The 15,703-nt window shown below is 39.6% G+C and overlaps 2 protein-coding genes across 2 annotated transcripts; one reads left to right on the forward strand and one right to left on the reverse strand.

Moving 5' to 3' along the window:
• Nucleotides 1-2,172: 2,172 nt before the first annotated feature.
• On the reverse strand, nucleotides 2,173-3,120 carry LOC134496486 (olfactory receptor 13H1-like). The gene has a single exon (XM_063302217.1). It carries the CDS (start codon nucleotides 3,118-3,120, stop codon nucleotides 2,173-2,175), a length of 948 nt encoding a protein of 315 aa, XP_063158287.1.
• A 9,730-nt stretch (nucleotides 3,121-12,850) lies between these two features.
• On the forward strand, nucleotides 12,851-13,804 carry LOC134496487 (olfactory receptor 6B1-like). The gene has a single exon (XM_063302218.1). It carries the CDS (start codon nucleotides 12,851-12,853, stop codon nucleotides 13,802-13,804), a length of 954 nt encoding a protein of 317 aa, XP_063158288.1.
• The last annotated feature ends 1,899 nt before the right edge of the window (nucleotides 13,805-15,703 follow it).

Consider the following 15,703-nt stretch of genomic DNA (forward strand, 5'->3'; position numbering starts at 1 on the left):
CTACTTCAGCTTCTTCAGCATTTGTGGTTGGGGCGTATATTTGGATCACTGTGATGTTAGACGGCTTGCCCTGAATTTGAATTGAGATCATTCTGTTGTTTTTTGGGTTGTATCCAAGCACTGCTTTCGCCACTTTACTATTAATTATGAAGGCTACTCCATTTCTTCTGTGGTCCTCTTGTCCACAGTAGTAGATCTGGTGGTCATTTGATGTGAAGTGGCCCATTCCAGTCCATTTCAGTTCACTGATGCCCAAAATGTCTATCTTTAATCTTGACATTTCACCAATAACCAATTTGCCCTGGCTTCACCAATAACCAATTTGCCCTGGCTCATAGATCTTACATTCCAGGTTCCAATGGTGTGTTGATCCTTAGAACATCGGATTTGCCGTTCACCACCAGCACCGTTGGCTGCTAGCCGTCCTTTCCGTTTTGAGCTAGCTGCGTCATCACGTCTGGGGCTTGTTGAACTCATCCTCTGTTCCTCCCCAGTAGCATTTTGACCATCTTCCGACCTCGGGGTCTCATCTTCCGATGGTATACCGACATATCTCTGGTTGTACTGATCCATTTAGTTTTCATGGCAAGAATACTGGGGTGGGTTGCCATTACCTTCCCCAGGGATCGCATTTAGTCTGACCTCTCTGTCATGACCTTCCCGTCTTGGGTGGCCCTTCACAGTTTAACTCATGGCATCATTGAGGTGCTCAAGCTCCAGCACCACGACAAGGTAACGATCCTTTGCTGAAGTCAAAGTACACTACTTGTTATATTGTCAGTCAAACAGTCAACATTGCAATATGTTTATGCATATACCCAAATTTAGATACACTCACACACTTTCTTCTCTTTAGGCATATTCCCCAATGTCTAATTAAACCTCTGTGTGTGTGTGTGTGTGTGCGTGTGCGTGTTTGTGTATCTATGTGTTCTTTCAAGTCAGTGTTTACTTCTGGTGACTGCCTGGACCAGTCCCTGTAGTTTTCTTGGCAAGACTTTTGGAAGTGGTTTTCCATTGCCTCCTTCCTAGGGCTGAGAGGGTGTGACTGGGCCAAGGTCACCCACCTGGTTTAATGCCTAAGACAGGACTAGAACTCACACTCTCCCTGTATTTAGCCTGGAGACTTAACCCCTACACCAAACTGGCTCTAACTTCTGAACTTACCCATATCTCACAGTTCAGACAAAAGTGAGCTTGAAAGTAAAGAACAGCTATTTTATAGGGCTTTCTATAAGACACTCAAGTGGCCAAAAACATTTGGATCGTATAGGGTTGAGCATGTTTCCATTAGCCAACCATTGTCTAAACAGGTCTGTGATTCCTATTAACACAATGGTGAGGAAGTCCATCATTTTCCAATAGCTGAATTCCTACCTTCCTTATCATTGCTGTTGCTCATATATACAGTTCAGACATGACCAATAGATTGAACAAATACATCCTTCCCAACAGCATATTTCTGTTGGTGAAATACACATTTCTAAAATGACAAATAGACCATATGAATGCATAAACATGGACATGGACATATATATGTATGTGATTGTTGACTTCAGAACCTACCAAAATGATTAAATTATGTTTTCTATACTTACTGAAATATTGTGTTAGATTCTGAGCTTTTTGCATGCAAGAGAACCTCTCTAATCGTAGAATAGAAAAGCTTTCTTTAGCTATAGCACAAATTGACATTGCATTTTCTGGTGGGCGATAATATCGGAATCCTGTTTATCTAATGTTTGTGTGTATGTATTTCTGAGAATTGTGTTTTTAAACTTTAAAAATCCCCTAATCAGTGAAATAACAACTGTGATTGTGCTTTTCTTTGGGATTTTTTTTTTCAGAATTATAAATGGAAATTTTCAGCCTCTGCTTAATATAGAAATATTTCCAATTCTTAAGAAATAGTATGCTATTCACAATGTTATGTCCATTAATCTATTCAGCAGGCTGTGACATTTGGTCCAGATCCTGGTGAAAGTAACAGCAATAACCACAATGCTGCAGCTAATTTTTAAAGCTGCAGTTAGTAAAGGGAAATGGAAACTGATTTCATAGAACTCTACCACTGATCTGTAATATGCCTCATATAGAAAATACACAACACATATGTCAGGGAAAGACCATTCAACGTTATAAAGAAAACAGCTGAAAACACTACATCAATGTTCAATATTGTATGCCAGGCTTGTTCTTAACTAGAATTCTTCCCAGTGCCCCCAGAACCTCTTGATTTCGGAGGGTATAAACTAAGGGGTTGAACACAGGGGTTAGCACAGTATTAAAGAGAGAAATTATTTTTTCAATCTCATGCATCTTCTTATTTGGAGGAAGTAGATATGTAAATATGGCAATACCATAATATATAGTCACTACTGAGAGGTGGGACCCACATGTGGAGAAAGCCTTCATTCTGCCTCCTTCAGAGGGCATTCTTAGGATGGCTTGAAGAATGCGCATGTAGGAAAAAAGGATAAAGCCAAGGGGAAGAATGAGTGCTAATGTGCTACTGGAATATATGGTTATTTGTCTTGAAGTGGTATCAGTACAGATGAGTTTCATGATAGATTTAACTTCACATGCAATATGGTCAATTTCATTGTTTCCACAAAATCTCACTGGCTTTGCAAGGCAAGGGAGTACTGTAAGCATAAAGGCTGTCAGCCATGAAACAGCAGCCAATAGGATGCAAATTGTCCTGCTCATGATGAATGTATAATGCAGTGGCCTGGAAATGGCAATGAGACGGTCATAAGCCATGACAACCAGAAAGAAGCATTCCGTTGTCCCAAACAAGAGAATAGCATACATTTGGGTAAAACATCTAGCAAGAGACAACACAGGCCTTTCCACTAAACAATTAGCAATAGATTGAGGGATTATGGAAGTTGTGAATCCAAGGTCAATAAAGGAGAGGTTACATAGGAAAAAGTACATGGGATTGTGCAGCCGTGGATCACGTATTACTACAATGACAATGAGGCCATTTCCAGCCATTGCTGCAAAATAGGAAACAATATAAAGGGGTATTAAAACCATCTTTGACTTGGGTCTCCCTGACCAGCCAATGAGGATAAATTCAGTCACTTCAGTCTCATTTTCTCCTACTTCCTGCATTAGGGTGGATCTGAAAAGAAGAAGAAAAACAAACAAACAAACAAACAAGTATACCTGGTGAATCTGGATATCTTTAAATAAGCCCAAATCATTTTTTGAAGCTGTCACAGTGTTATTTTGATATAATCAGCTATTGAATACGGTTGAATCTCTGAAGTGATCCCTGTCTCTTGTGTGAAATATGTGTGTGAAACATATTTTCAATAAAAGATCAGGAAGCCATTAAGGAACATTGTTAATTTCCAACTAGGTTTCCTCAAAAGAGAATCATTGCAGAGAAAAGAAATTAAAATTAATATTCTCTTTCTATAGAGCCTAGCTATATGGATGTAGGAAGTTGTTAGAGAGGGCATGAGATTAATATTCTTTTCCTTTTTGAATCTTCACCAATTTTGTTTTCAGGAACAAGACATCTTCAATCCTGAAGAAATTGTCACAGCAATTAGTAGGTAGATATTGAAAGCACAATTATTCATAACTCTTTGAATTTCCCTTTTAGTTTAGCTTTGTTTTGTAATGATCCACCTGTTTGAACTATTTCTGACATACTGCATATTCTAACTCTTCCATGTTTAGTTTTATTTGATGGCACCTGGTTCCAGTATTATGCGGGACGGGGAAGGGATATTCATTGGCTAAGTTTTCTCATTTCTTCTCTAGTAATAATTAAAGGGATAATGAAAGACTCACTCGACAGCAAAATCATATCAACTGATTCACAACAAATCTTTCATTCCTATTTTGTGATATTTGTCTGTATATGTACATGTCTGGGTATGTGTAAATACATAGATACATACATATGCATATATCATTTGATTTGAAAATGTTGTGATAGATAATGGGACCAGGCCAGAAATAATGGGAAAAGAATTATGCTTTGCATTTTAATAAGAAACAGATTAATAGACATGTAATTCTCTGATATTGTTTTAAAATTCTTCAAATGTTTCAAAGCAGTCTTTTCATTTAAAATTTATATAATAATATATAGGCAGGAAGGAAGGGAGGGAGAGAGAAACATGCAAAGAAGGATCCAAAGTATGGTAAAATTGAAGATACTGAAACAAATTCAATATATCACATTAATTTATAATAAGGCTTAAGAATTTATGCTTTGTCCAATCAGGATGAAGCATAAATGTGAGTTGGAATTAAAAATAGCTGAAAAACCAAACCCTTCCATTACTGATGTACAATAATGGCTATATGATGCCATATTCCTCTCAAATAACTTAGTTCTAATTCTGTTCTGATTCTGCTACATATTATGGTGGTCCCTTTGGTTGCGTGAGAAAGTTGAATAATTCCTTCACCCTATAAAAGTCAACCCATAAATTTAATTTAGTTTTTAACGTTGAGAAAAGCTATGTTTGCAGCTAGATGGATCATGGTGCATTGTTTTTTGTATCACGCTCCAACCTTTTTTAGCCTAAGACCATGAAATAATTTGGAATAATTGAAAGGATGATCCACATAGAAATTATGCAGTTGTGGGAGCAGATAATTTAAATTGCATGTACAAACACAATTATTAAATATTGTTTGACTTTTCTGAAAGACAGATAGTAAGAGAAAAAAATTTCCAAATATAACATACCAGGATATTATATACAAAATAGCTATATAATGGAAGGGTAGAAATTTAAAATGATGTTTATTTAAATATATGTATGAATATTTATCAATGATTAATGTAAAATATATATTAAAAAACAACAACAATGATCCTCGTTAGATACAGAATTAGTAATGAAACATAGTAATGTATCTTACCCTATCAAATCAGTAGGGACCATTTCCCCCCTGAAGATACTTGATTATAATAAATATGTCATACTGTTGTTATACACTAATCAAGTAAATAATTAAAACATTGATTTTGTTTTGTTTTGTTTTCAACCCAGAAATATGAATCAAATTTCCATATGTGAAAAATTGAAGAAAGAAATGCACATCTCTACATTGAAATGATCTCTCTGTAGGACAGAAGCATATTTTAATTCATTGTCTATATCTGATTAGTGAAATAAGAAATATTTGAAGAAATGACCATTCTGATTCATTAACATTCAAAATAGAACATTTAGGATAAAACCACCCTATGAATCTTAATACTAACAAAAATGGAACAGTAGTTTCATGGTCTATATTTTTTTGCCTTAAAAATAATATCCATAGTTTTAAAAAAGGCGAAATGTACTTTTTTATTCTCTTTATGCATATTCCCAAATGTCTTGTTATTTATTCTCTATGTTTTAAGGCTATATTTGTAGTTATATAGTTTGGGCAAATTTTTCCTGTTCACATTATTTCCCCATAATTTAAAAGACCTTCTCAAAGTTACAAGTAAACAAAAATATTGTTATAAGATGAAGATGAGTATTGTTTCCTAACAATGAAAGAAGAAGCAGTCTAATTCAGTATTTCAGAAACTGATATTTTGCCTACTAGTTCAGTCAAAGCTCTATAAGGTGTAACTTATGAAATACATTTACTTATTTCTTTACTACATTTGTACGTTTAAGGAAGTTGTTACAAAGGAAATATACGTTGCTAACTGAACCTGGTCATGTATTGAACATCGTTAAAATGTCAGTGTGTTCTAAGTGATATTGAGTCATTATAATCGTTTAATAAGCTAAGCAATGCAAATCTGTCCTCATGGAGTTAGCAGTATATCTCAGTGGGCTCCATATGGAGTAAATTATTGTGAAAAATACTGAAGAAAGTTGGTATTATTACAAAAAAAAATACGGTGAAATAAAATATATAATTCAAAGAAATGCAGTAATTTCCTTGAGTGCATGTTTGCTATGACTGTGTTCTATGTCCTATCAAGTTCTCTTCTTTAGAAACGAAACAATACAATATACATCCATTTTAATGAGAAATAGAGACCTTTTCAAATTATGCCTCAAACTAAGTATTATTTTAAAGACTTTTTTTTAACTGAACAGATATTATTTTAAATACCTCTTAGTAACTGGATCTTGGAGAAACACTTTATGTTGTAGTAGATAAATTAATATTGGAAATCCTTTTGATGACAATTAAGTAAGGACCAGAATCTGTTCATCGGTCAGTAGCAAACAACTTTTCTTCCATTTTAAATGTGATGTTTATACAGTATAATCAGTCAAAATCACAATATGTGTATGTATATACACAATATACTCACATATGTTGTTCTCTTTAGGCATATTCCCCGGTGCCTCATTAGCTTCTAAAGTTATTCCACTTCTAAAATTTAGAAAATAGTGAGTTGCAGGAAATGTATACACATGACAATGGGGAACAATTATTTTAAGGGTGTATATAGAAAATTAAATTAAAATTAAAGATAGACATTTTGGGCGTCAGTGAACTGAAATGGATGGGAATGGGCCACTTCACATCAAATGACCACCAGATCTACTACTGTGGACAAGAGGACCACAGAAGAAATGGAGTAGCCTTCATAATTAATAGTAAAATGGCTAAAGCAGTGCTTGGATACAATCCAAAAAATGACAGAATGATCTCAATTCGAATTCAGGGCAAGCCATCTAACATCACAGTGATCCAAATATACGCCCCAACCACAAATGCTGAAGAAGCTGAAGTAGAGCAGTTCTATGAGGATCTGCAGCACATACTGGACAACACGCCTAAAAGAGATGTTATTTTCATCACAGGAGACTGGAATGCTAAGGTGGGCAGTCAAATGACATCTCGAATTACAGGTAAGTATGGCCTGGGAGAACAAAATGAAGCAGGACATAGGCTGATAGAATTTTGCCAAGACAATTCGCTCTGCATAACAAACACTCTCTTCCAACAACCTAAGAGACGTCTTTATACATGGACTTCACCAGATGGACAACACCGAAATCAGATTGATTACATCCTTTGCAGCCAAAGGTGGCGGACATCTGTACAGTCGGTACTAACAAGGCCTGGAGCTAACTGTAGTTCACTTACCTCACCCGAGACAGAGATATATAACTGAGTAACATCAGCATATTCATGATACCTCATCCTGTGGTGATGGATGATCTCGCCCAGCAGTTTCATGTAGATGTTGAATAGGAAAGGAGAGAGAAGCGAACCCTGTGGCACCCCACAATGGACTGGTTGAGGGGCAGATCTCTCCTCTCCTATCACCACTGATTGGGACCGGCCCTGGAGGCAGGAGGTGAACCAGCACAAAACTATGCCACCCACTCCCAACTCCCTGAACTGACACAAAAGGATACCATGAAAGGGGTCCAGATAATCTGTTTCTTCCAGAATCCTCTGGAGCTGCAATGCAACCACTTTCTCAACCACCTTTCCAAAAAAGGGAAGGTGGGAGACAGGGTGAAAATTGCCCAGTATAGTAGGGTCCAGGGATGGCTTCTTGAGGAGGGTGTGTACCAGTGCCTCCTTGAAGGCAGCCAGAAACTCCTCCTCCCTCAAGGATGTATTAGCCATCACCTGGACCCAATCACAAGTCACCTCCCGGGCTGATTTTAAAATCCAGGAGGGTCAAGGGTCAAGATGGCATGTGGTTGCATTTGCAGTCCGGAGGATCCTGTCCAGCTCCTCAGGCCTAACAGGATCAAACCACCCCCAGATAATAGGGTAAGTATATTCCCTGGGCATCTCCGCAGACTGTGCCTCATGCTTAGAGTCCAACTTAGAATGAATCTGAGCGATTTTATCCTGCAGATGCTCAGAAAACTCCTCTGCATGGCCCTGTAAATAGATCATCGAATCCCCCTTACCCAAGAGGGATCAGGTAATCCTAAACAGGGCCACTGAGTGGCATTCTAAGAATGCAATAAGAGCAGAGAAATATGGGTGTTTCGCCACTCTTACCACCACAAGGTAGTCCTTAAGGGTGGCTCTACCTTGTGTATGGTCAGATTCGCTCCTTGTCTTTCTCCAGCAGCATTCTAGATGTCTCTTAATCCTCTTCCAAACCTGCAACTCCTCTGTAAACCACTGGGAGTGGTGGGTCAGATGAGGCAAGAGAGGTTGCACAGGCGTGATCCTGTCCAAGGCCCCTACCACCTCCCTATTCCAGGCCACGGCTAGGGACTCCGCTGGACCATGCAGTAGATCCTCGGGTATAACCCCCAGCTCCTTCTGAAACCCTACTGGGTCCATCAGTCACCAGGGGAGGACCAATCAAATGGGTCCTGCCTCCCTGCAGAGTGGGGCAGCACCAGAGAATCTCAAGGCCACCAGGGCATGATCTGACCATGACAATGGGGACAGATCCAACTCTCCCCTCAGATCACATTGCCACTGCTCCAAGAAAACCAAGTCTGAGGTGAGGCCACTGTCTCGAGTCGGGTCCCAAATAATCTGGGACAAGCCCATGGCCGCCATGGTGGCCATGAACTCCTGAGCCACCTCTGAGGCAAGCCCCAGAAATGGCAGATTGAAGTCCCCCAGAACCATGAGCCTCGGGTACTCCACCACCAGCCCCGAGATGACCTCCAGCAGCTCAGGCAGGGAGGTTGCCATGCAGCAGGGAGGATGGTACAGCAGCAACACTCCCAACTGTTCTCGGCACCCAACTTGAAGAACAGGGTCTCACAACCAGCCACTTGTGGAGCAGTGACCCTGAAGGCCACTAGAGGCTGTAGGATCAAAATGGCCACCACTCCTCCCCTGCCCTGGCATCTCGGCTGGTGCCACACCTGAAACCTGGCTAGGCACATTTCTGAAAGAAATGTGCCCAGCCAGGTCTCAGTAATACATGCCAGGTCAGCCCCCTCCTCTGTGATTAAATCGCATATGTGGGGGGCTTTATGGTTAACTGACCTGGCATTAAGCAGCAGCAGTCGGAAGCCAGGGCCCTCAAGGATCCACTGACCAGGGCCTGGGTCTGAACACGGAGGGCTAGAATATTCCACTGGTAACAAACACTGGGGGTGTCTTCCCCAAAGATGGCCTGCCTCCGGTTCCCACCATAACGTCCCCGGCCCATCACCACCTCGATAAAGTGACCCTTCCCTACAGCCCCCAGAGTTTCCAAGCCAGTTGCCTCCATTCCCAGACCTCCGGAACCCTAGGTTGAAACGAGTCCCCTCCCCCACATACCCAGCCTCTCACACATAACTGGCCGCAAGTGATGGAAGGCCCTCCCAGTGCACCAGCTCTCGCTCTCAGCACTGTTTGGGCCTAGCCACCACCCATACATATATACACACACTCACTGCACCCTCCAACCTCTCACTGATCACGGGGGCACCCCATCCACTCCTACCCTCCCCTATCTCTCACTTAGGAGGGATACTCTTACATAAATTAAAACCAGGACTCCCCACTCATCTCTCCCCAATGGGGAGCACCCCATTCACACTTAGGGGACCTAAAACCCTCTGCCACCCCCCAGTAATTGGGGAGCAACCAGTCCTCCACCGCGATGTTCACTAAGAAGTCCATCAAACTGGCATGCCCCACTCCTCAAGGCTAGGAGCCGCTATTGGGATTCACCATCTCAGTGAGGTTCCAGTAGCTAGCAGCACCATCTCAGCAAGGTTACGGCGGGCAGAAGCAGTGTCAGCGGGGATCCAGCAGGCAGATTCACCGCGGGAGGCGGTTGAAGGTTCCACCCCAACCACCAAGTCCACCAGGCCTGCCAGAGGTCCGCTAGGCTCCACCACTACACCTCAGCTTACTGCACCTCTGCCTACCGTGCTTCGCCCACCAGACCTCCACTCCACTAGGCCTTGCCATGCTCTACAACACTCTGCAGGGCCTTATGACAGGGTCTATCACAATTCACTGTCTCATGGACAGCCCGCCGGCGTTTCTGAGGCCACTGGATCCCTCCAGGGCCATTTGAGGGGCAATAGAGGGTTGCCAACTCACCCAACCCTTGGGAGGTCCCCCGGGGCCTGCCATGCTCCACCGCACCCCATTGCCTCACCGCTCTGTGCCCTGTTGCCTCACCGCTCTGTGCTCCGCTGCCTCGCTTCTCCACCCAGGGGGAGGTCCAGGGTCCAGCATCTCCACCACTGTCCAAGGTATTTACAGCTGGGATCCCCCTAAAACTGGCCAAATTGGCCCACAACGTTCCCCCACAAACCCCCACACTGACACAAAGGGGTTAGGGGAGCAGTCTCCTAAAAACATGGATTTCTCCTCCTGGAGCCGCCTGGAGATGCGACTAGAATCCGCTCCTGGTCGCCATCTTTCCCTTCAGCATGGAACATCAATTCAATTGAATTCAATTCAATTCAATAAGCCATGGTTAAACTACAGACTACAGACTACACTATTTTCAGTGATTTCCTGCTTTTATGGTTACTTGATGACTGTCTATGTCTTACCAAATATAAATTCATGGAGTGAGTGGAAGAAATTGCACCGTTTTGCACTATGCTTACTCCGATAGTCAATCACCTCATCTACAGCTGAGAAACAAAGAAATCAACGAGGCAGTACAGAAAGCTTTCAAGATGCTTCTCAGAACTTGCTAACACTCTGCAAAAAAAGGAGAAGTATCTGTATCTTCCGTTTCATCATAGGAATGCTTTATGATTCTGGATAAGAATTTTTTCCCGTTCATGACTATTTCAAAATTAATCAAACAGTCTTCACTTCCAAATATGTACCAATAGGAATGCAGGCAATGAAAATGTAATTAGCCCATTTCACTGGAGAGACAGAAAAATAGGAAACTATTTGTCTGCCCTCTTGACATTGAAGTTGGAACAGTTCACACACACTCTAAGGAGACTATTCATTCTGTATAGTCTTTGGCACTATCATTCTGTATAGTCTTTGGCTGTCTTTAGCTGTCTCTTCTGCAGATAACTACTGAGCAAAACTTGGTAGCGTATCTACTCTTTTGAATGTCACATCTATTAGAAATCAGGAGTAGAGACCCAACAATGTTAGGGATACAGAGATGGAGATAAGAAGCTAGAAGTAGACTCCTTTCTTAGATATACTGTATGTGAGACTCAGCTTATCTCAGGCCACCTGGATTGCCTGTCCCCATGCTTAGTGATATCTGGAGAAATAGAAGAAAACAGGAAAGAAAACAGCTAAAACTTCCGTTCAAATGGATGAACTATTTGTTTTCAGACAGGTATTTCATAGCTTTTGATGTAATGAAACCATTGGGAGTTAACACTAATAATATGGAAGTCATCATTTCCCAAGTGATTTTCTCCCTCATTGTTAGTTATTGACTTTTTTTACAGATTAATAGATATGTTTGTTTTGAGAAAACATAAATGAATATTTCATTCACAGAAAACATATATCCTCATCTACACTCTAATAAAAAGTACATATTTTCAAAGATTCTTCTGGATAGATGTTCTGAAGTATTGAATGCAGGATGTTCATTAACAGGATAGTTTCCAAATAGCATCCATAGTGAGCAACCGTGTGTTGGAGGCATCATACAATGTTTTGTTTTCTGTTTTTCCCCTAATTCTGTCTATGACCAGAATATCCTGTGGTAAGGAAAAATCAAATCAACAAGTTTCTAGGACATACTAATTTTAAGGTAATAATTGTTCTGCACTCTTTAGCACAAAGCTAATGGCCTTCAGTATAATCTAAGTGAAACATTCCAGGCTTTTGAAATGTTATCTCGCTCTCTCTCTCTCTCTCTCTATATATATATATATATATATATATATATATGAAGTGTTTAATTTAATTTAATTTATTTATTTATTTGAGGAATCAAGTTTCTCTCCCTAGGACTCACATTTCAACAACTGAAGGCATCATCAAAAGGTGAAAGAATAAATTCTACTTGAGTAGCATATGTATCTACAAACTTTGCCCACATATATTTTTGGACTAAAAACGTAGTATTTTTGCCAAAATCACCTGAATCCATCCACCAAGTGACTCTGCAAGACATCATGTTGCTGTAAGTAGGGCTTATCCTCCTATCCTCCTATCCTTTCCCGCATAGTCCCCTGCTTAAATATTATTTCTTACAATGTCCCATACATTGTACTGATCCTACTGATTCTTCTGAACAATACTCAGGGAAAACATTGCAATCTCAGTCATTCATTTCCTAGGCCGGGTGCTCTCCGGGAGCATGAACTTCAGCTCCAAGGATTTTTCAGTGAACATGGCCATTATTAGGAATAATGGGAATTAAAACCCACATATCCAATTCAAGTCCATCTTTGTTTAGTGGATAATTTTCTTGCTTGCTTTTTTTTTTATTCTCATGATTATGTTCTTAGCACCAATACAACATACAACCATTGAAGGTCTCACAGGTTTTCAGGTATGACATATAATTAAAATGAGCCAAAATATTGATATGCATATTTTTTTTAAAAAAATATTCTTTCATCTCTGATAAGCTCCAAATTGGTACATCTTGTGAAACAGTCAGAAATGGCAAAATAAACTTTGAGAGAACAAATTTGCCAGAGAATTATTTTGATGTGATTCTTGTATCCAGCAATTGTTTCGCTAAATACACAACTTATTCATTCTTCTTTTTCCTTGTCCTCAGCTATATGCCAGGTTTACGAGCTCCTGAGAGAATTGCATTCATTCTTATAATACATAAATAAAAGCTGAGAAACTAAATTAAGTGTATATATCAATTGGAATGGCTTCCACTAAAAACTAAGAATATAGTGAACTACATCACTATTGACGACTTCCAAGTTAATCTGGATATTTTCAAGAAAAACCCTAAGTAAATGATAATTTAAAATAATTCCTGTGAAATTCACTGTTGCTGTTTGTTTTTATTTAGATGTCTGTAAAAAACAATCCCAGTGGAGAAAATCAGACAGTTCCTGTGATGTTTATTCTTCTTGATTTCAACACTGGGGAATTTCAGGCTTTATTTTCTATACTCTTTCTACCCATCTATATAGTAACTATGACTGGGAACATTCTCATCATCCTTCTAGTGATCATGGACCGACAGCTTCACACTCCCATGTATTTCTTCCTGGGAAACCTATCCTGCCTGGAGACTTGTTACAGTTGCACCATTATGCCGAGGATGCTAGCCAGGTTTCTAAGTGGAAAGAGCACTGTTACTATGAGTGGATGCTTTGCACAACTTTATTTCTTTGGGTATCTTGCAACTACAGAATGCTATTTTCTGGCGGTGATGTCTTATGATCGTTATTTAGCGATATGCAAACCATTGCATTATGCAATGCTTATGAATAGCAAGGTTTGCATCCTGCTTATTACTGGGTCATGGATAAGTGGTTCATTGTTTATCAGTTTTATCATATTCTTGGTATCTCAGTTGAGGTTCTGTGGACCCAACAAAATTAACCATTTTTTCTGTGATTTGATCCCACTGATAAGACTCTCATGCAATGATACCAGTTTGGTGGAAACTACAGCTTTCGTTATCTCCTTCATAGGAACTCTGGCACCATTTATTATAACTTTGACCTCTTATGTTTGCATCATTAAGAACATTTTGAGAATCCCATCCCTAAAGGGAAAACAAAAGGCATTCTCAACTTGTTCCTCTCATCTCACAGTGGTTAGTTGCTTCTATGGCTCCCTGATGATGGTTTATGTCTTACCAAACTTGAGTTCAACGAGTAACTGGAAGAAACTGCTCTCCCTCTTCTACACTCTGCTCACTCCTTTGGTCAATCCCATAGTCTATAGTTTAAGGAACAAAGAAGTAAAGGAAGCAGTGAAGAAAATATTCATGACGCTTCCTAAAAGTCACTAACATACTAGATATAAAGAGGAAACAGTTTTACCACTGACCTTATAATGAGTTCTTATGAAGGTTGATTAATAGAGAGACCAGTATATTTTTACATGTCAAAGTTAAATCCAACTGTCTTGAATGGGGCTTATTTTCAAGTGTGAACATGGTTGCACTTGAGAAAGTGTTTTTAATATATTCCATGTACATCTTCATCGTTGGGACAAGTTCTTATCCAACAACCTTGCTTACAATTCATTTGTTAACTAGGTTTCCTAACATATTTTAAGTTACAGTCACTTCAAGTTCAGACATTACCATGAAGATGCATTTTCTTAACCACTGTGTTCTTTGGTGATCTGTCTTTGTAAAAGAAACTTTAAGATGATTCACAGAATTTTAAAGACTTAGCTATTAAATTAGGTATATTATATAGGATCGAAATACTTTAACTCCATCATAATGAATATAACAAATTTCAGGGGACAGCATGTTGTCTGAATACACTAACCCAATTAGGATGGCAGAAGAAAGGGAGAGATTGAATTCTAAACTATATTGATCAGTTTTGAAGCTAACCACCTCCCTAGTCTATTTATTTATCTATTTATTCAATTTGTCCCCGCCCATCTCCCCCATGAATCGAATTGTCTTCTGCAAACAGCAAACCTAGTCAACCACTGAGCTGTATTCTAGCCTTTCTCAGTAATCCATTCAGGAAAGAAATTGGAGTTGTAAACCACATGTAGGTAATTATTTTTTTGTTATTTCATTAAACAGAAAAAAAAAAAAAACTGACTATGAAAGTCTGACAGCTGACAGTCTACTGAACAGACTGGATTAGCTGCACCATTCAACTCATGCACACTTCTGTCTGCCTGGCCAATGGAAAATGGAAAATGGAATATTGCTGCAATGAACCTTTGCCAGTCCTATCATGGTTTGAGGGCTTATGGGAAGTCAAACAGAAATGGAAGAAATGGGTGGAGATTATTTATTCCACACACTGGGATCTTGTATTTATATCACTGCCCAAGCTGTGGGTTTCTGCATGTATGAATAAGGACAGGAATATGCAGAAAAAGAATTTTTAAAAAGTTAAAAAGTTATGTTTTCCTTATGTGTGTCTTCAATATCTCTGGCAGTTTCAATATTCAGATTACATCTTTGTTTTATGCATTATGTAAAAGACAGAACTCTCCCTTCAGAAAAGTTGTGAAATAGCACACAGTATGTGGCTTGGATTCCATTTGCACCTCTGTATGTATGGAAAACAGGCAGGAAGACATATAGTGTGGTTAAGCTGAAACTTTGGGGAGTAGGAGAAGATGATGCAAAATAAATGAATTTTCTCTTTAGGGTATTTATCTTCTTTAAATAACTTTGGTGGTATATTCTTTTTTTACTGTATATTTATTGAATAATCTTTTTTACTGTCTTAATAGGCCCTAGCCAAGAAAGTTTTAGGTTTCCCCACATATTATTATCTTGTTTTATTTATTTCCATAATTGTTTTGAGACATCTTTGTTGCATCCTGTCAGAGAGAGTCCCAAATATTTCACAAGTCCTACACATACTAGGGGTCTCACAATAGACCTGGGTTTTGTCTTGGTGCACTTACAACATGGTAAGCTTTTGGAGGACTTTTTCATCAGTCTGTTCTCATGGTCATATCACTCCCTATCTGCTTTTTGGCTTACTGATGTTACCCTACCTCATGGAGAGAGAGGGCCTGTTAGATCGCCTACCCCAGGTACCTGATGAACCAGTTGGGTTGAGAAGGAGCTTGGGGTTTTCCTCAAGGATCTGGTAGGTAGTCCATCTGAAGCCTTAATTGCTGTACTGTATATTGACATTAAAACTTAAACAGAGAGCTGAAAGTGCTACAGTACATCAAAGTTCAATGCTGTTCTCTTCTA

This window comes from Candoia aspera, chromosome 4, assembly GCF_035149785.1.
Source record: "Candoia aspera isolate rCanAsp1 chromosome 4, rCanAsp1.hap2, whole genome shotgun sequence".
Classification (NCBI taxonomy): Eukaryota; Metazoa; Chordata; class Lepidosauria; order Squamata; family Boidae; genus Candoia; species Candoia aspera.

What these genes read in the sequence shown, in the direction of transcription:
- LOC134496487 (XM_063302218.1), top strand. Translation starts at nt 12,851, where the DNA reads ATGTCTGTAAAAAACAATCCCAGTGGAGAAAATCAGACAGTTCCTGTG.
- LOC134496486 (XM_063302217.1), bottom strand. Translation starts at nt 3,120, where the DNA reads ATGCAGGAAGTAGGAGAAAATGAGACTGAAGTGACTGAATTTATCCTC.